The 21,493-nt window shown below is 45.0% G+C and overlaps 1 protein-coding gene across 1 annotated transcript in view; it reads left to right on the top strand.

Annotated features, from left to right (window-relative positions):
* Positions 1–20,334, top strand: part of LOC147607739 (uncharacterized) — a 109,834-nt gene extending 89,500 nt beyond the window's left edge. Inside the window, exons 21-23 of the mRNA XM_086790207.1 lie at positions 15,187–15,324; positions 19,919–20,020; positions 20,137–20,334. Of these exons, the coding sequence (XP_086646333.1) occupies positions 15,187–15,324; positions 19,919–20,020; positions 20,137–20,211 (315 nt within the window). The 3' untranslated portion in view covers positions 20,212–20,334. The remainder of the gene's footprint in view (positions 1–15,186; positions 15,325–19,918; positions 20,021–20,136) is intronic.
* Positions 20,335–21,493: the final 1,159 nt, after the last annotated feature.

Raw genomic sequence — 21,493 nt, 5'->3', positions numbered from 1 at the left:
AGCAGTAAGGACTGATCCAGAAAAGGTGCAAAAGGATTACAAAGAAGGAGGTCAAGCAGTAAAGTTTGAGACTTTAAGTGGGATGCAGGACAAATTGAAAGCACTGACTTTTATTCAGCAGTTTGATGCAGCATACATTGGGGGTAACTTTACAGAGTCTTCTAAGGTGCGGAAGGCTGCTACTTTCTTGAAAGGTAATGCATTGCAGTGGTGGACCTCACTGTTGATGCAAGGACAAGCACCTGTTACATGGGTTCAATTTAAGCAGCAGTTCTCTTTTGCCTGGCTTACAAATACTTTTGAAGTGGATGTTATGACAGCATGGCACAAACTTGATGCAGCCAACTGTGTAAATTTGGAAGAGTATAATAAGAAGTTTTGGGATGCACTCTTGCCAGTAACTTCCTGCAGAACAGTGCCATTGTCAGAGCAAATAGAGAAGTATTGCTGTGGTTTGTCCAAAGAAATCAGGGATTATTGCATTAAGACCAATGTTTCTAATATGACTCAGCTCATTGAGAATGCAAACATGGCTAATGCATTACTACAGGGAGGTTCACGTGGCTTTAAGAGCACAGTGAAGAAGGAACTTGACAAAGCACAGAAGAGGCCACTGTATGGCAAGTCATTTGAAGAGCGAAAGGCATTGATGCAAGCCGGGAAATGTTTCATCTGTGAACAAAAAGGGCATATGGCTGCAAAATGTCCACAACAGCCAGCAAAAGATGCGGAGGATAAACAAGGGCCACCCAAGAAGAAGACAATGCCGAGTGCATGATTGATACCTGACATGGTTGGTGACCAGCCATGTGATGATGCGACAGAATTGTGCAGAGCATGGGGTAAAATCAGAGATGCTACAGTGCTGATTTTCTTTGACCGTGGTGCTCGAGCCAACTTTATTTCACCGGCATTGGCAGCCAAGTTGGGAATTCGTGCTGAAGAGATGGGACCAGTTGGACAGGCTGATTTGGCATGCCCTGGGCATTCAGTTCCTGTCACTCCTATACTTGGCAAACTTCGCATGCATATACAGAGTTATGTCGACACAGAGGAGTTTCTTATCATGCCCTTGGAAGGATGTAATGTCCTGTTGGGAATTCCATGGTGTCATAAGAAACATGCAGTGTTGGATGCTTTCAAGAGGAAAATCACAGTTCTACATAGGGACAAGACTCATGTTCTGGATGTGAAGCTGAAAGGAGAGTCTGTCCCAGTTATTTCTGCTTTTTGAACCTGAATTTTGAATGACCTGTAGATTTGTATTATATGTTTGGCAATGTACAGTTTTGACATTTGTTGTCAATGACTTAATCAATGAATGAACTTTCAGTGCTTTGAAGTTGTATCTGTTACACTTCAATGAATGATTATACATGTTGTGACACTAATAGTGCGGGGACACGTGCTATCGCCCTGTGTTGCATCCGGAAACATGTATTTGAAAGGCTTGAACCTGCGATGACACAAATGGTAGTGGGGAATTCCTATCATCGCCCCGTGTCATTTGTTCTCGCAGGAGGAGATACATGCGATGACACTAATCACCTGGGCAATCTTGTGATCGTCCTGTGTCATCCGTTTGCATGTGGACTTGCAATCGAGGTCGCTTGCTTCTTTCAAGAGGGGGGTATGTCACCAGGAGGTGATACCTTTGTCCATGACCTGAAGACCAGATTCCTTCCGCCCCAGTACATGACCGGTCTGGTAGATGAGTTCTATGGACTCAGATAGAACAGATCCCCAGTGCTTTAGATTTCTAGCAAGGTTATTACTTTAGCACAGCAGTTAGGGCTATCTGCGCAGGCTAAGATGGAGCAATTCATTCGTGGATTGGATCCTAACATTCAGTTCACAGTTCGTAACTTTGAACCCAGTACATATGACCGGGCTTTGACTCTCGCTCAAAATCAAGAAATGAAGATGAACGGAGGCAAGCCCAAGCAGTCATCCCAGTCCAATACCAAATCCCAACAGTAGCAATCCGTTGCACAGCCAGGGAAAGGTAATGCATCTTCTAAAGATACTAAGAAGCATGATTCGTGGGGATAGAAGCATTCTTGGTATTTTATTGATTTCGCATCTCCAGGCCCGAGGAGCTATTCGTAAGGGAGCAGAAGGAGCACTACTTTATGTTCGTGCTCAAACAGCCTCTACCTCATCGGTAGTATCCATCTCATCTTCAGTCCCACAATTAGCAGACCTCCTATCCAAACATTAGGACATTATGCTCAAGGATGATCTCCCGTCCAGTCTCCCATCCTCTCGCCCCTGGATCGGGATCCTCCTAGCAGGTTTCCCTATCGTCTTTCCAAGACTTTAGAGGGCGAGTTAGAAAAACAGTTATCTGAGCTCCTCCGAGCCGGATTCATTCGGCCTTCTTCCTCACCATTTGTTGCACCCATCCTATTTGTCCAAAAGAAGGACAAGTCTGCATGCCTTTGTGTAGACTATAGGGCATTAAATAAACTCACCATTAAGAATAAGTTTCCTATGGCACCCCCTTGGAGTATTTCATTACCCAAGGAGAATAATATCATGTACAAGCTTTGAGGGCCTTACTCTCCCCATGGGAGATGTCGGATTATCCATAAGGATTGAGTACATTTTGGAGCGTTTAGACGGTGCTAAATTTTTCACTAAGATCGACCTCAAGAGTGGTTACCATCAGGTCCGCATTTTTGAAGCTGACATTCGAAAAATAGCTTTCCGGACAGAGCGTGGTCACTACGAGTTCATAGTCATGCCTTTTGGGCTTACAAATGCACCCGCAACCTTCAATAAATTTTTTTCTAGGATTTTTGCAATCCACATTGGGAAGTGTGTTTTCATATTCCTTGATGACATACTAGGCTTCTCAGCCACTGCGGAGCAGCATGAGAAAGATGTGGAGAAAGTCTTGTAACTTTTGCGAGATAATGAGCTCTACATAAACACCAAAAACTCTGTCTTTAGTGTTAAAGAAGTTCAATACTTGGGCTATATCATCGGTTCCGATGGGATTAGAGTGGATCCATTAGAGGTTCAGGAAATCTTAGATTGGGACATTCCTAAGACCACCCAAGAAATCTGTTTCTTCGTAGGTCTTTGCCAGGCCTATATTACCCATGTCCATCAGTTTTCCAACCTTGCAGCACCTCTTACCGACTTGATCAAGGGGGTAAAGACTTGCAAGCAGAAAGTCTCAGTTACAGGCAAGGCGCTTGATGCATTCCGTGCACTCCAGAAAGCTGCCTCAGAAGCACCTGTGTTAAAGTTAGCATCTTGGGATGAACCTTTTGAGGTCATTACCGATGCAAGCAATGTAGCCATAGGTGGAGTTCTCCAGTAGGCATGGCATACTACAATAGAAAGTTGGATGTCGTCGAAAAGAATTATTTGGTTTATGACAGAGAGCTTTTGGGTGTGATCACAGCGCTGAAACATTGGAAGCCTTTTCTTTATGGACAACAGGTCTTCACAGTAAAAACAGACCACCAAGCACTTAAGTGGCTTCAAACCATGCCAAGTGCCCAGTGGAGTGATCGGTAGGCTAAGTGGAGTCAACTCTTCCAACAGTTTGGAGGAATGATTGAATACATCCCTGGTAAGCATAACCCAGTAACAGATGCTCTTAGTCGAAAGGCCAGCATCCAGGCAGTCCAGGAATCTACCATTGTCGAAATCACGGGGAGACATAGGGGTATCAATAATACCCTTGAGAAATTTAAACGGTCCTTTTATTGGCCAAAAATGAGGCGTGATGTATATTCACATGTTCAAGCCTGTAAGATTTGTCAAAAAGTAAAGGTTCCACATACAAAGAAGGCTGGCTTACTGCAACCTTTGCCTATCCCCGATGGACCTTTCATCGACATATCTATGGACTTTGTAGGGCCTCTACCAGCACCGGATCCTGGAACACTCAATGTTTCACCATTGTGGATCGCTTCAGTAAATTCTGGATGCTCATCCCATGTAAGCATATGACCAAAGCTGAGGACGTAGTCCGTTTGTTTCTCAAGCATTGGTATCCAATTTGTGGTTTGCCTAGCTTCATTACATCAGATAGAGATTCCAAGTTTACCTCGCATTTCTGGAGGACATTATTTGAAAACTTCGGAACTAAGTTGCAGTTGTCTAGTGCATTCCATCCGCAGACAGATGGCCAAACAGAAATTTATAAACAGTTGGCCTTTGATGTTCTCAAGTCATATTGTCATGACCATCAGTCCAAATGGGAACATTATCTTTCATTGGTCCAGGCTATCTTGAACGACACTCATTCATCCAGTGTCGGACGGACTCCATATGAAGCAGCCTTTGGTCGCTGTTTTTCTTCTCTTTTGACGAGATTGGTGTCTCCATCTCTAGAGGCTAATAAAACCACATAAGCATTTTCCGAGATCATTGAGTCAGTCAAGGACCGCTTTACCAAAGCATAGGAAGCCTAGACATGCCAATAAGTCTAGATGAGATGTCCACTTCAAGGAAGGGGATTGGGTCTATCTGCGCATCATGAAACAAAGATTGAAACAAGTGGGCAAACGTTGTTCCAAGCTTTCATTCCGTAGTTTTGGACCTTTCCCAATAGTCAAAAAGTTAAGTGATGTCTCCATGAAGTTAAAGTTGCCTACCAGTTGGACAATGCATGATGTTTTTCCATGTTTGTTGGCTAAAACCATATGTTGGACCAGAAGTTTTTGATGTTTCAGATGAGCAACAGCCAGACGTGGTAGACGAAGCCGAAGTCATCGAGTCCGAGTAGATCCTTCTTCATCGTTGGAAGCATGGTTCCGATCGACGGATACGCAGTTTTATACGAAATTCTGAGATCAAGGTACCCACGAAGCCTTATGGCTAGACGAGGAATTCTTACAAGAGTACCCCCAGTTGTTGGCGGACTACTTGGAAGCCATGAGCCTGCCGCCAAGCTAAGCAGGAGGGAATGTCACATGCACTCTACATTGTAGTGCATGGTGACAAATTGGCTCATTCTCATCAGTGCAACATTGTACAATATTAGTTCCATTCAGGATGATATTTGTCGTACGCCGTGACCCCATTGTAATCCTCAGTCCAGGATAAGTTAGGCACGAGCTACGTAGGTCATTCTCAACCATAGCAAGTCAGTCAGTCAGTCAGTCCAAGTCCCTTAACCCACTTAAAGAGACGCATTCATGCATATACAGTCAATAGAAACCTTAGGGTTTGCATTAAAAAGCATTCTGCATATTGCACATCATTCATACGTTGCATCTAGACCATGGCAAACACCCCAGATATCTAGTATTTATCAGGATATTTACTAGGAATATTCTGGTAAATTTTCCATCATTTTCAGCATTTTATACATATTTTATGCATTTAATATGGACATGAGTAGTCGGCCAGCTCTATAGTCATCATAGAGAAGAGCTCCTTGGTTTCCCCTTCCGCATCATCACGGTCTTTTAGACCGGACACTCGTACATGTAAGGCCCGGGTCTTCCTCCTTTGCTCCTCTTCAAGGGTCATGTTGATGATGGTGGGAGTGGGGATGGGTGGCGATTCTTTACCTTTCCCTTTCTTGGCGACCTCGATCCATTTCTCCGCCTCGTCCATCCTCTTTTGTGTCTTTGTGATCACCTCCACCCATGAAGATGTCTTCTCTTTATGTTGCTCCTCCTCCTCTCAAATGATCCTCATTTGTTCCTTGATGGTATTCAGCTCTTCAAGAAAGGAGGGCTGAAATTTTCCATCCTCAAGATTGCTTTTTGAAGTGGCTGCCAACTCCTTTTTGAGGGCTGAGATTTCAGCCGCTTGACTCTTAGCATGCAATTTGGCCTCCACTAGTTCCTCCTTTAAAGCTGAAATCTCAGCCTCTTGCTTGGAAGATCTCTCTTCGAGCTCTTGGATTTTGTCAAATCCCTTCTCGAGTTTGGAGAGGTGGTTTATAAAGATTGCGGTGACGGAAGAGTCGACCATCTTCGTGCCGAGCTTGTCCTCCACCTTCACGAGCTCCTCTTTAAACCCGGTCTTGGTCATGACTTTTTGCATTCCCATCGCCAATGGACTGAAAATTAATCCATGACACAGGAGCAAAACAGGAGCAACAGGGGGGGGGTTCAAGTCATGTAGGGAAAAGGGAAAAGAGAGGAGAAGAGAGTTATGTTGCTGCCTTGGGGGCCTGAGGAAGGGTGGGTGGGAGAAGAGAGGTGCTCATGGGTGTTACCACTCACAGACAGTCACGGATTACGTTCCGGCACCTAGTGCGACGGAAGAAGAGGGAGGCGGGAAGACAGGCAGGCAGGCGAACAGCGAAGAGGGGGGGGGGGGGCACAGGGCGGCAAAAACGAGGCAGGGCGGCGCAAGGGCGAAGGGGGGCAGGGCGGCGAACAGCGAAGCAAAAGGCGGGCAGGGCGGGAGGGGTGGGCGCAGCGAGAGAGAGGTGCTCATGGGTGTTACCACTCACAGACAGTCACGGATTACCTTCCGGCACCTAGTGCGACGGAAGAAGAGGGCTTATCTTGCTCAGTTAGAGAGAGATTTGTATCAGTTATTTATGAGTCGGGACTCAGGTGAGGCATGGAGACTATTCCATGAGCATTCACCATCACCAGCCATTACCTCCACAGAGATTTGGGGTGAGTATGCAGCATCCCTGTACACAGCAGCAGGACAGCCGCCCCTGCCAGACCCATCGGAGCCATGCCCAGAGACATGTGCTTTCTTTACTGCTGAGATGGTAAGGAAAGCTATTGACAGGATGAGGACTGGGAGAGCATATGATCATGATGGTTTGGTAGCAGAGCACTTTATTCATGCCAGAGATATGCTTGCAGAGCTTATTGATATGATGTTTAACCGAGCCATGTGTGAGGGTTTTCCTGAGACTTGGAATATGTCCACGATTGTGCCTATCTTCAAGTCAGGGGATCCCATGCTTCCTGGGAATTATCGCACCATCATGATTGGTCACACATTGGCTAGATTATATGCATCTATTCTTGAGCAGGAGTTGAGTAGATGGGCAGAGAGAGAGGGCATACATGCATCAGGGCAGGCAGGGTTCAGGAGAGGTTTCTCCACTCTTGACCATATCTTGACACTCAGAGCTATTATTGAGGAGGGCATATTATATGGCAAGAGGATTTATTGTTGCTTTGTGGATTTCCGCAAAGCTTTTGACATAGTACCGAGAGCCAGACTGATGCGCAGACTACAGGAGATGGGAGTGCCCACAGAGCTGATTTGGGGAATCATGGCTTTATACAGGACAGTTGTGGGGCAGGTACGTACTACTCAGGGTATATCTGAGATGGTTCACTCCACTATTGGGGTGAAACAGGGCTGCCCCCTTTCTCCCACCTTATTTGGGATGTACGTGGATGAGGTTTCAGACTATGTAGAGCGGGAGGGTGACAGAGGAGCACAGCTAGCAGGGACATGGATTCCGCTGTTATTGTATGCTGATGATATTGTGCTGATCTCAGATTCTCCAGAGGGGATGCAGCGTCATTTGGATGCATTGCACACCTTTGCACAGGACAGTGGATTGTCTGTTAACCTTGGTAAAACCAAGGTGATGGTGTTTAACACCACAGCACAGTGGGTTAGGAGGTCAGTACCCACCTTTACATATGGTCAGGAGACAGTGGAGTATACAGATGCATATACTTACCTTGGTGTGGTTTTTAGTGGCCCACTATTTTCCTTGAGGAGAGCAGCGGAGACCAGATTGACCAGAGCTTATGCAGCATTGGGGAGACTAGAGAGGATGTGTTCGCAGGTTCAGTTTCAGGAACCTCGAACAAAGCTCTGGCTCTTTGACACTTTGGTCACTTCAGCCATGCTGTATGGAGTGGAGATATGGGGACCCTCAGTAGATCACCACAGCTGAGCTGGTAGCACTGATGGATGGAGACATATGGAGAGGCCCTTGGTTTCTATGATTTCCCGGATGATTAGGGCCAAGGCCTCCGTACCACATGATATTATCCGTGCGGAGATGGCTGCCCCCCCATTGGTAGTAGAGGCACTCACTCGATCAGTCTCCTTTATACATAGCACTTGGGCTCTCCCTAGAGACAGATATGCTCGCTTAGCCTTGGAGTCTTCACGACAGTTGGCATCACAGGGAGACGGATCATGTTGGTATGCACAGATGACAGCTTGGTTCCAGTTGCATGGCTTCAGTATGGGAAGGCTACCTCCATTTCAGTACTCCCTGGATGCACCCTCCCTCTCTCTCACACGGGCAGAGATTACCAGACTTATCAGGCAGGACCTGATTCAGCTGGACACTAGGAGGACATGGATACAGCCGACACAGGAGCTTGGTACGAAGATGGCTTTCTATAGAGATCATCTTCTCCAGCTCACGCAGGATGGGTTTGTGACTAGACCTAGCTACATGGATACTCATCTTTCTCATGGGGTACGGTGTGCTATTGGTCAGATGCGCACATCCTCACACCAGCTAGAGATTGAGACTGGCAGATTCAGAGGAGTACTAGCTGAGGCCAGGATTTGTCAGCTATGCCAGATGGAGCCAGAGACAGAGTTACATTACATATGTCACTGTCCAGTATATTATGAGATACGAGGCCGTTTTCACTGCCTGTTTAGAGAGGGTTTCGGACCACTTTCTAGAGTCATGAGATACCAGGATCAGAGATGCCTCGGATTATACTTGCTGGAGCTTCGTAGACATAGAGAGGGTCTCTTGAGAGGGAGGGGATCAGAGAGGGAGAGACACCTACAGAGGCAGATTACAGACTTCTTTCGACCAGAGATTGAGCAGTCAGGCCAGCAGGCATTGCAGCTAGCCCTAGAGTATAGCCGCACTAGAGGTACACTGATTGATCGGGCTATAGAGCTGGGGCGGTCCAGGCGCCCCAAGATGAGAGGCCCATCTCGACACCGGCGGAGACTACAACATCAGGACCATACTAGCACGGCATGGGAGACGTCCAGTCAGAGTACTCAACATGGAGGAAAGGATATCCGCCATCGACCGATGAGAGACTTCTTTGGATAGTGATGTGTATGATGCTTACCTTTGTTGCTGGAGTTTTCCTCCCAGATGTTATCCATTAGGAGCTCCTAGTACCGTACTTTTCCTCATAGTTATTTCAGTTTCAGTTAGTTGTTTTTAGCTTTTCTTACACAGACATTGTATCAGATCCACCAATTGTTGTAACCTTTTTGGTCTCATAGGTCATTTTGGCCTTTTGAAGACGTTAATATATCATTTCATTTCTCTCTCTCTCTCTCTCTCTCTCTCTCTCTCTCTCTCTCTCTCTCTCTACATCTCCTTAAAGTTTGAAGTCATTAAAGTGGATTGCTAAACTCGCAAAACTCAGGATACAGAAGACGGTGTGAACATTTGTGTGACAGGATCCTCCAATACGAATACTTCCGTTGCATGTTGCATATCCAAACATCCCATGAGACCACCAATAAAGGTGGGGGATGAGGGGAGACCAAGGGGCATTTTTCCCTATTTAGAGGGGTTAAGTTGACCCCAACCCACAATGTGGGATAATAGATTGCCACATGGCAGTGTGAGAAGCGGAGGGCAAGGATCCATTCCAACACCCCTCTAGATGTGAAGCCTGAATCCGACGAGGCTTTGGGACGCGGAGCGTGGAGCACCAAGCGAACGAAGGCGCAGCACGCAGAAGACGGCCATCAACCAACCGGGTCCCTCCCCACCCAAATATCCCATAAGACCGTCGATAAAGGTGGGGGATGAGGGTAGACCATGGGGCATTTTTCTCTATATAGAGGGATTAAGTTGATAATAGAAGTGGAGGGCAAGAATCCATTCCAACATAACTGCAAAAGCGGGAATGTATGCAGCTTTGCACAGTTGGATAGGTTTTATGTGGATGACTAGGGCTTGGATAGGGGAGGTACTATTGCCATCTTGCCTAGTACTACCAAGTTAGATCACTGCCCGGTTGTCTTGTGCCTCACGGAACTTGGGAGACACAATGCTTCATCTTGTGTCTGTATCCTAGACTGTCTCTATGTTGATACAAAGACCTCACTGGTGATAATGTTACTACTACTTTGCAAGAGATGTGTTGTTTTGGTATGATGCCCCCTTTTACCATGGAGGGTCCTATCCACCTTGTCCCGAAAGGTGGGGATAAGACCGATATTAGACAATGGAGGGGAGGTAAGAGAGATTTGGAGGCTTTTTGATGATCTTGACCCTCGGGAGGGACTTGCGTTGGCCTTGGAGAGGACTAGCTAGCACTATAACTTTGTTGCTTTGGCTAAGAAAGAAGAGGCTTTGGACAAGGAGCGAGCTATCAAACACAAAGCTATGCTTCAGAGGGAACATGAGAAGCATCACGAGTCCCCTTGGATCCTAGATCTCGTGTCCATTGTTAGAGGTGAGGCCATGGATAGGTGGTATGAGTTCGCATTTCAATGGTAATTAGGCATTTTGGACATAGATGGGTGGGAGACAAACCTTTTTTCTCAACGCATGGACCTATGCACAGTAGGGACAGTTTGAGATGCTTGCAGGATTCTTTGGGAGAATTTCACAAAGAGCCATATCTGCATTGGAGTAGGACAAGCTTGATTTGGCCTCTAGAGCCATGGTAGCTAACCAAGTGCTGCTGGAGACTGCTTGGTTTGTCACGTCTTACTAAGGGATGCATTGGCCAGCTTCGTCGGCTTATTTGGAACTTCCTTCGGTCTGGATTAGATGGCACAATAAACACTAGGGTGAGACTAGCTTGGGATACCATTATTATGCTTAAGCAAGAGGGAGGATTGAACATCATTTATGAGGGCACGATGATTTTGCTATGCAAACTTTGAAGTTTATTGGTGCATTATTGGCAACACCATGAGATATGTCTTTCTAATTAAAAGGAAATAAATAGTCTTGAGCTCTTGCTAAATTTAACTGTAGCTCAAACAAAAATTCAACTGCATTGGGTGTCTTCTAAGGTAATCCAATTGTACTTGGCATCAATGGATTATAGCCATAATTCAATTCAAATGGAGAAAAGTTTTTAGAGGAATGCTTGCGCGAATTATACGCAAACTCCAATAAAGGTAAATACTTTTCCCAATCGCTTTGTCGTTTCTTGAAATAAGCTCTCAATATATCCTCGAAGAATTGGTTGCCGACCACCAGTCTGTGGATGATCACCGCTACCGATGCAGAGTTGTTTACTAAAAACATGCTGCCAAAAATTACCTATAAACCGCAGATCTCTATTCCACACAATGGATTATGGCAAGCCATGTAATCTAAACACATTGGCAATAAATGATTCCGCTATTTGTGGAGCTTCAACTTTGTTCGTAGTATATGCTCTGCATCTGCATACATAATGCTCCTCACTCTCCACCTCCTCTCTGCACAATCTGCATACCCTCTCCTCTCGGGGGATCCGTGCTGCTCTGCCAGTCTCAATCTCCAATCGGTGTGATGAAACTTTGAGCTGACCAATAGCCACTCGGGAGCCGTGTGGTAAAAAGCCCTCCATGTATCTAGGCCTCTCTATAAATCCATCATCAGTGATACTCATGAAGTGATCTCTGTAGTATAGCATCTTCGGTGGAAGAGGCTGTGTAGGCGATATCCATGTCTCTCGTGTATAGAGCTGCCATAGATCCTGTCTCAATACTCTGTTCCTCTCACTATGAGAGAGACGGATATGTGGTGCATCCCTGTCATACTGGAATGGTGGTAGATGATCCATGTCTAGGCCATGCTGTGAGAACCAATGTGTGACGTGTGCATACCATGATCCTCTGTCTCCTACCTCAGCCAACTGTCTAGATGCCTCAAAAGCTCTGTATGACAATCTGTCCTGTGGCATCTCTCTGAATCTGTCTAGCAGGCATATAGTCTGAAATGTGGCCTCTACCATCATAGGAGGCGCAGCAAACTCTGCTTGAATAATGTCATGAGGTACTGACGGTTTGCTGCGTATCATGCGTGCCATCATGAGGGCCTGTGGTCTCTCTATCTGTGTCCACCAATGGGTAGCAAGGCTTGGCGCCCATACCGCTGCTCCATACATCAATGCCGGTGTGACTAATGTGTCAAATAGCCACCCCTTCGTCCGGGGCTCCTGAAAATGCGCCTGGTGGCACTGTCTCTCTAGCATAGCCAATGCTGCATATCCCCGTGTCAATCTAGCTCTGGCTGCTGAACCCATGGTGAAGCATGTGGCTGCTGCAGAGAAGGTAACCCCTAGGTACACGTATGATGTCACCACCTCCACCTGGCATCCTGCGAGAGTGAATGTCAATTGACTCCTGCCCTGTCTCGATGTATGAAAGACCATAACCTTGGTTTTCTCAAGGTTCACACTAAGACCCCTCTGTGAGCAGAAATCATCGAGTGCATGTAGATGCTGCTGTAGACCACCTGGAGACTCCGACACTAATACAATATCATCAGCATAGAGCATAATATGTACTGAGGTACCTGCTAAATCAACTCCATCTCCGCCTCCCCGTGTAATGAAGTCAGCCACCTCATCAATGTATAACCCAAATAGCGTGGGGGAAAGTGGGCATCCTTGCTTCACACCAATGGTGCTAGCAATAGTCTCGGACATACCTCCTGGACATCTGACTCGCCCAAAAACCTGCTCATATAATGCATAGATGCCCCATGTCATATCTGCTGGTATGCCAAGAGACTGCAGGCGCTGAAAGAGCCTCTCTCGTGGTACTGTGTCAAATGCCTTGCGGAAATCCACAAAGCAGCAATAGAGCTTTCTCTTCCTCACTCTGGCCTGATCAATCATACATCTCAAAGTGAATACATGGTCAGTGGTAGAGAAAGCTCTCCTGAAGCCTGCCTGCCCTGATGAGCGTAAACCTGCTCGCTCAGCATATAAGCTAAGCTCTTGCTCCAGCACTGCACCATAGAGTTTGGCCAGCACGTGGCCAACCATAACTGCCCTGTAGTTGCTCGGATCGAGCATATCCCCTATTTTGTGAATCGGCACAATGATGTGCATCGTCCACTCCGCAGGCAAACCCTCTGCTAGTGCCCTGTTAAACAGGTGTGCAAGAAAAGGAGCTAAAGAATCTACTGCATATATGAGATGCTCACCTTGCAGGCCCATATGGTCGGCGGCCCGTCCATGCTGTAGGCGGCGGATAGCTTCCTGTACCATCAAGTGGGTAAATAAGCTAGCTGTGGTAGGTCGAGGCTCCTGTGGCTGAGGTATAGGTGGCTGCTGTGGGGCATGGTATAGGCCCTCTGCATATGTGTGCCATGTCTGTGGGTCTGCAATAGGTGTCGGGGTCCGGGGCTCTTTGAAGTGCCGCCATGAGACAGGGCTATCTCTACTCATGAAGAAATGAAAGATCTCTGGCTCCTGTATCTCTGCGAAGGCCCGCCTTTTGCGGCGAGTAAGTCTCCTCATCTCTCTCCTCGACTCCTGCTCTGTGATGGCTCCCAAGGCTCTCTGTATATGCGAAGTCGTGAGTATAGGGCTCTGCACTCGTCATCATACCATCTGTTCTGGGGCATAGTCCCAGGTCTCGCAGGCTCTCCTGAGTGTACACGATGTGGGAAGCTCTGTAATGCAGCCGTGTGTAGGAGTGATGCTAGCTGGGCTGTAATGGTATCCATAGGTGCCAGGGGATCCATGAGTAGGAGCCCATCCTCTACTCTGCCAGTGTATATGTCTGCCATGTCATGTGTGAAGTAGATGGTAGTGTGTGGCGTCGGTATGTGGGGGGCTGGTGATACTGGTGATCCGGCTAGTGAAAATGCCAAGTATGTATGATCTGCCCCAATAGGACGAGGTGGAATGGAGAATGAGGTGACAAGCTGTGATGCCTCCAAAGACCCCATAATGTAGTCTACCACCGTGCCTCCGGTCCGTGTATGACCCCCATGTGGGAAGCATGTCAGCTCTCCTGATCCCGGCCACTGTAGCATCCCGTTATAAATAACGAGACGATGCCTGGCTCCCAACTCTAGTAAGTGGTCCCCATAATGTCCTCTGTCTGGTCCAGTGTCCTCTGATGCCCGACTAGCCCCTATCTCCTTTGGATCCACAGGGTGGAGGATCTCCATATCATAGTCATACACCTCACACTGTCTGCTCTGTGTGTGGGCATTGAAGTCGCCTGTAAGAAATACTTCCCCTAGTGTAGAATAATGCATAATCTCCTCTGACAGACAAGTGTATGGCGAGGCTCCTGTCTCCTCCTCCTGTGGCATGTCCTCTGTAATGACATAGGAGGATCCTGATGGAGAAAAGTAACATAGAGCTATGTATATAACCCTGTCCTGTGAGAGCTGTAAGCTGATCCACATGTATCTGGCCTCTGGATCCTGTGCTACCACTCTCAGTCTCCCCTGTAGCTCCCGTCTGAATAGGACTGCTACTCCCCCCGACCCTCTCGAGGTACCCTGGCGTGTGGTCCTCCTGTATGCTGACTCCCACTGGAATCCCTCTACTCGAGGTAGCCCTCTCTCTGGGCTCTGATGTGTCTCTGTCAGAAGTATGATGTCTCTCCCCACCATAACATGCTCCAGTCGTCCAGGTGCCCCCATGCTGACTCCCACTGGAATCCCTCTACTCGAGGTAGCCCTCTCTCTGGGCTCTGATGTGTCTCTGTCAGAAGTATGATGTCTCTCCCCACCATAACATGCTCCAGTCGTCCAGGTGCCCCCATGCAAGCGACCTTGGCTCTGTGAATCCTACCTCTTGCAAAAAACGTGAGAGAAAAAGAAGAGCTCAAAAATAAACCTACCACGTTTAACCACCCAACCATTATATATACCAGTGACCCCAGCCTTCAGGCATCCAGTGTGTACCTTACCAGCAGCAACACCATAATCATGCGCCCCGTGTGTCCCCATTGGTACCCCTGTGCTACACATCACTGGGTCTTTGGCCTACAACCGTCACCCCTGTTCACACTTATTAATATAAGCGGTGATGTGCAATAGTATGCCGCCATTGGTTTTCCCACGCAACGCCCACGTGTCCCGCGTGTAAATCCCGCATATCGGTGTGTACGCGTCCCATGTGTAGTCATGTGTAAGGTTCGTAACAATGATAATCTACTTTGTACAAGACCTCATCATGGATAGAGAGGTCAACATAACCTACAACGGATAATTTTTTGCCAGATTTCTTGAATTTGATTGCTAAGACAGTTTTCTGAAATATACAGTGCATTGTTATTGACAGTTGTTATGGTGCTTTTCAGATTTGTTATGGATCTCTGATGATCTTGATGTCCTTTTTGCTGCTACTTCCACCCAGTGGCTTCACTAGTTTGTGGCATGTGGCAAGTGAACAATTCAATAAAGTAAATTCGTCTTCACCTGTATGGGTTGCATACCAGGTCTCTCTCTCTCTCTCTCTCTCTCTCTCTCTCTCTCTCTCTCTGTCTCTGTGCACGTGATATGTGTGTGTGTGTAATGACTGCAAAGTGAAAGGGCAAACTGAAAATGCAAGGGGATTACATTTGGATAAGATAACTGCAACTAGTATGTATAATCATTTGCTGGCACCACCTTGGATTCATGCACATGGTAACACTATGGGGTATGCAAATGAGTGAAAGATGGTGGAAAAAACAACTTCAGAGTATATGGAAAAGAAAGCTACCTTAAAAGCAAAGATTGTTTCTTTGGTGGGTCTCCTCCCTAATACGGAGATGCTTGCTAAAAGATGGATAGTTGGAGCCACCTCTTGTAGATATGGAGCTGGGTGTGAAATTGTTCCACATCTGTTATGGCATTGTTTGATGACAAGAGAGTTTCTTTGAAGATTGGCTGATGATATCTCAGGTGGCTTCCTTGGCAAGCGATATGGCAAGCATTTCTGGATGTTTGGGGCTGGTGTGCCCAAATCTCCTGATATTGGGCTTTATCGACAATATGGAAGATGAGAAACAATGTTATATGTTTGGGCACTCACCTCTACAAGCATATGCTTACTTTAAGATGAATTTGCGACAATCCCTGCATGATTGCTTACAAGTGGAGGACATGGTTTTAGTCAGTTCGAGGTGTTTTTCCCGTATTCTGAAGTTCTCTGAAGATGGACTTGCCTTGAGTCCATCTCCTATATTGTACATAAATCATTGTTAATAGATAAACCCACCCCACCATCCATTGCAATGGAGGTTGATGATGTCTATATGGGCGAAAAATATTATGACCTGAAATGGGGAGTATTTGCAAGAGCATGCTACACTTGTTGTAAGTTTGGACACTCCGCTTCTAATTGTCCTACTCCTACGTTGAGACCTCAAGTTGACTCTATTCCTCCGACTCCAATAGTGGAAACATCAATAGGCCAGCCAAAGCCTACTCCAGCCAAAAACAACTAATACATTGCCAGTTACCAACACAGCAGTGGAAATAAGAACAAGAGTAGGACAACGAGCACATATAGGCGCTAGAACTAAAGAGATTGTGAAAAATGATGCAAACAGGCATAGGTTCAGAGGGTTGGCAGACCCCAAACCCCATAAAGGCTATTTCTGTCAGACCGCGACTGTTGTAGTCTAGAATGTGGACGGAATCATCTTCCTCTCAGAGTAAAGCTTGGTCGTCGGGAGAACTTGATACAGGAAAGCTTTGGGCTGTAGTAGTTCAAACTCTACATAATATGTAGCAAAATATGCAAGTAGATGTTAATATGGGCTTGCACCTCTCAATAAAATGATCATGAAGGCACCTCTTAAATGCATGTCATATAATGTACATAGAATGAAGCCAAACATAGTATCACTTCAAGAACATAACCAACATGCTATGGCTGGTTGGACTGGTTTCTTTGATGGATATTGTATATATTATGTTGGTTGTTCTACTTTCTCTGGTGTGTGTTTTCTTGTCAGCCGAATTGCAGCTGGTAATTGGTGACAATGATCTAGAAGGCAGGTTACTCATTGTATAGTGCATGCTCAATGGCCGAGTTTGTACTTTGACATGTCACTAGATGATTTACAGCTATCAGCTAAGAGATTACTACTGATTGACAACAATTTGACTCATCAGTATTTCAAAGACATGGTTGCAGATATAGTCTTTGCTTTGATGGGTAAAATTTATGAAGATATGGATATTGCTTGGTACCATTTTGCATCCCATATGCAAGGGGTGATTACAAATTATGGTAAATGGTATATGGGCGAGGAGAGAGAAAATTCAGCAGCTGAAAAATCGATTGCAAACTCTTGAAGAAATTTTCTATGTTCCTGAGGCAGAGGATTAGATATGTTATGCCAAGCATCAGCTTGAATTGAATAATTATAGGAAGTTGCAAAAATGGCAAGTCAGGTCTAGACAGAAGCCTATCTTGGACAAGGGCTACTTTTCTAAAGCTTTCTTAAAAAGCTTAAATGTAACTAGACAAAAACAATGCATCTCACTAGTGCAAAAGGATAACGGAGAGTGGATGTAAATGTACTGCAGTTAGAGCAGGAATGTGTGACTCACTCCCAACAAGTTTTTGCATCATCTCCTGCTGAAAGCCCTTCTATGACACATGCTCGTACATAATTGCTCCAAAATGTCAAAGAAATAATGGATTTGCAGGAAGCTTTTGAATTAGAAAGCCTATTTACGTCTATGGAGATACACAATGCAGTCAAGGCTTTAGGCAAATGGAAATCTCCTGAGTGGGATGGGGCAGGACAAAGAACAAAGCCTTAGTAGGGGCTGGAAAAGAAGCTAAGCATGTCTTGCAAGAGAGCGCCTATGCAGATGCCCTTAGATAGACACCTGAGCATTTTAAAACGTATACAGTTTGAGAAGGCAAAGAGAACCCATGATGGGGGGAGTGTGGAACATCTTAATATGGAATGGGTGAAGTTAACAAGGTCAACATAGGACCTGACGAGGATCCCAAACCTGTATACATTGGAAAGGACCTCTCTCTAGAAGAAGAAATGCAATGAGTCATTTATTGGCAAAGGATTGTCTTGTCCTTGGATATTGGGTAAATCAGCTAGACAAGGTTGCCCTTTGAGTGCATTACTATATGCAATCGCCACTCACCCTTTTCTTCTATATATGCTCACAGATTGACTTCTGCATGGTTTGCAATTGCTTGATGGCAGTAATTTAGTGGCGCAAGCTTATGTTGATGATTCCTTTTTCTTCCCTAATAACACTCCACAAGATTTGCAAACTCTGATGAGACAGCTCTCCAATTGTTTGGGGAAGCTGCAGGATTGTTCATTAATTTTTGCAAATCCAAATTACTACCACTTACAGCATTGGATTGGCATAGTTTATTATGGCGTGGAAAGATGTTTCCAGTGGAAACATCTTTCCACGCCATAATAACTTTCCACCAACACATATTGTTAGACATCTGGGTTACCCATTGGGGTGGAATGTATCTGTTTTTCTGATGCCACAAACTGGGTCTTTCAAAAGAGGAAAGCAAAATGGGATCAACGGCAATTGTCTACCTGGCCTTTACATGTGCAACTAAGGATAGTATAGTCCATCATGATGGCTTATGTGCATTTTTTCTTTCCTCTATTGGTATGGACAAAGAAACATATTACTGCTTTCATATCTAAGACCATGGAATTAGCACGGAAAACTAGACATCAAAAGAAAGCTCTTTGGCTCTTGAGATATGAATGGATTTATTCTCCAAAGATGCATGGAGTACTGAATATTCATTATCATATTTTGGCAAGAAAAAGAACTCTACTGTCCACCTTCTTTGCCCAAGAATAGCCTTGGCCAGTCATGATTGCGGCTGTGTGTATTGCACTAAAAACAGATTCTTTTGGCAGACCGCAATGTACACATTGGGAATTGCTTCTTGGTAAGTTGCAAGGGAAGATATCAGGTTGTCCTTTCACTACTAGATTGATTACTGATTGGAGATAAGTCCTGGAGTATTTGTGTTGGCCGGGACGATCTTCAGAGGCAGGTAACTCATTGAGATTGGAGAGCATTCACTAGAGCAGAGTTTTTTCGGAACCTCTGGCAGTTCAGGAGCCGAGGAAAGCCTATTTTCTTTCCACTAAAAATATAAGTCTAATCTAGGATGACAGAGTTATTACATTCCCGCATGCACAAAGGATGTCTCTCTGGATGGCAGAATTTTTACACTTCCGCAAGCACAAAGGAACTGGAATTTGGGCATGCATTATGGCCTGTCTGGCAGCAAATTAGAGCTTGAAGTGATTCCACCTGTCTCTCAAGAGAACATATTGATAGGTTGGATGTTGTAGAGAGAGGAGTCTGGTTTTCCCAAAGTACCCATGTTACAGCTCATTGTTGCTCGCACATACAAATTGATAATTCTTGAGTTGTGGATTGCTCGTTTGAATAGGCTTTAGAATATGGATAAGACAGCCAAATGGTGGAAAATGCTTCTTGAGGGCTGCTTTCTTTGTACAGTGAAGCAATAGAACATAGCTTGTTACAAAAAAAAATAAGTGTATGTGCACGTGTGTATGAGCACATGCGCTTGTCTGTATAGCATGCACATGCAGGTGCACGTGCATACTCACAAGGCCCATAAGGATCAGCTTTAATCTTTACACCCGTGGCTGCACTGGAAACAACACTGTTCTCCAATGCATGAGCCTGACATGTGAACATCTTGCACCTACAATTACCGGAGAGCAGTCCGGCATAGGCCCACACTAAGTTGGAGAGAAGTTCTTCTTTAACTTCCAGTCATTAAACGTTGACCTGTTTATGCCTTGAGTACCTCTAGACTGTCATGACCTTTTCAGTAATTTGTTTTCTCAAATATGTGATCTATTACAGGTTATGAGATTTCATAAGATCACTTTAAAGAGGCTCTGCTGACCAAACGTAGCCGTAGACTACTATGTAAACCTGAGATGTGTCACAATATTTATCAGCATTCACCTCCATCACGTTTGAATCACATTGATAGTTTTAAATCAAAACTCTTCTAAAAAGTTTCTTTCTTTCAATTGAATTCAGGAAGCTGGAGGGTCTCCTTCACCAGGCATGCCTTTCGATTTTCGTCTTCGGCTATGGCTGCTTATCATGGGTGGCCTTATCACAGTGCTGGTTTGGCAAAAGGTAAACACGCACACGCCCGCGCTTCTTGTTGAAACTAGTATTAGGAAGTAGTAGTTGCTGTTGTTGTTGGCATTAAATTATAAAAAATCTCTGCTGTGTGTGCGTGTGGGGGGCAGATCGTCGCAGAAGGCCAAGTCGCCAAATTCATAGCTCGGAAATTTCCATCAAACCGCCCCAAGTTCTTCGTGTGAAAATTAAGTCCAGCCGGCTACCCATTATTAATTTTATTATTGAAAGGAGGTCGCTTCGAATAAGCAACTTCATTTGCAAACATTCGAATGAATGCATTAAAATGAAAGCAGCTTCTTTTCTTCTTCTCCTCTTTTTTTAATTTGTTTTTAAAATTATTTGGTTTTTTTTTTGGGGGGGGGGGGGTGTTGAAGAAAGGAGACGAGACGTGGTCTATCATCATAAGTAGAGAGAGAGAGAGAGAGAGAGAGAGAGAGACCACATATCATCATCATATAAATATAAATGAAAACTCTCTTTCTTTTTAAAAAATAAATTAAATAAATTGGGCTGGCTAGCTGGATTCAACTTCTCTCGACAGCGGAAATTTTGAAATTTAAATGGTACAATTTCTTAAACCGAGGCCCCACCTGGAAACTAGATCTGCATGACGATTTTCTTTATAAAAAAAACAAATGCACTTTGTGTTAAAATTTTCGAAGAAACGTGTTTTCTCTTGCGAACAGCGCAGCACCATGTTTGCCCTGAAAACTAGTAACAGCAACAAGCAGTGAAGTTGAATGTATTATTCTACTAAATCAAGCATTTAAATCCTTTACAATAGACTTCTTGCTTTTCATTTTTTTAATCAATAATAAGTATTATATATAAACTAAAAAGAACAAATACACTTTATGACAAAAAAGATCTGGGTTTCTCCTATAGAACATTTAACTTCACTTAAGAGTTTACACAATAAATCCCATGTCTCCTCCAACAAGAAACTGGAGTGCTAGCAAGAGATCTGATAACCAAGCATGATTAAGGCTTCCATCATAGCTTCTGTAGTAGTGCAGCCTCTAGGGAATTGTTTTTCCAACTTTCCCCCTCTTTGACCACATCTTAACTATGGGTCTAGTACCCACTAGGTTTTCTATAAAAGCAACAAATGTATGGTCCACCTGTTTTTCCTTGAGATACCACCTTTTGGTTCTAGGTCCATATTTGGGTAATTTGCTTTTCAAACCTTCACAACATCTTACCTGCAACAGTAAACCAAAGGTTAGGAGCCCTCTCCCAATATGTTTGAAGCAAGGCACAAGTTAGGTGATGTTTCTTTGTAGATTCAGTAAAAAATAATCCAGCTCAGCACATCTCATTACACACAGACCAACACATGCAAACACATTAAATCGCATCTAGACCAACAAGTGAGACCTTATGAAAAACAATGGCATTCCTAGTGCACCAGATTTTCCACAGAACACGGAGTTTGATAATGTTAAACATTGACCTTGCATGTTC

Source organism: Cibotium barometz, chromosome 55, assembly GCF_041138505.1.
Source record: "Cibotium barometz isolate CiBa-2024 chromosome 55, ASM4113850v1, whole genome shotgun sequence".
Lineage (NCBI taxonomy): Eukaryota > Viridiplantae > Streptophyta > Polypodiopsida > Cyatheales > Cibotiaceae > Cibotium > Cibotium barometz.
Note: the sequence above shows the minus strand (reverse complement) of the source record. Positions and strands in the feature narration are given on the sequence as shown.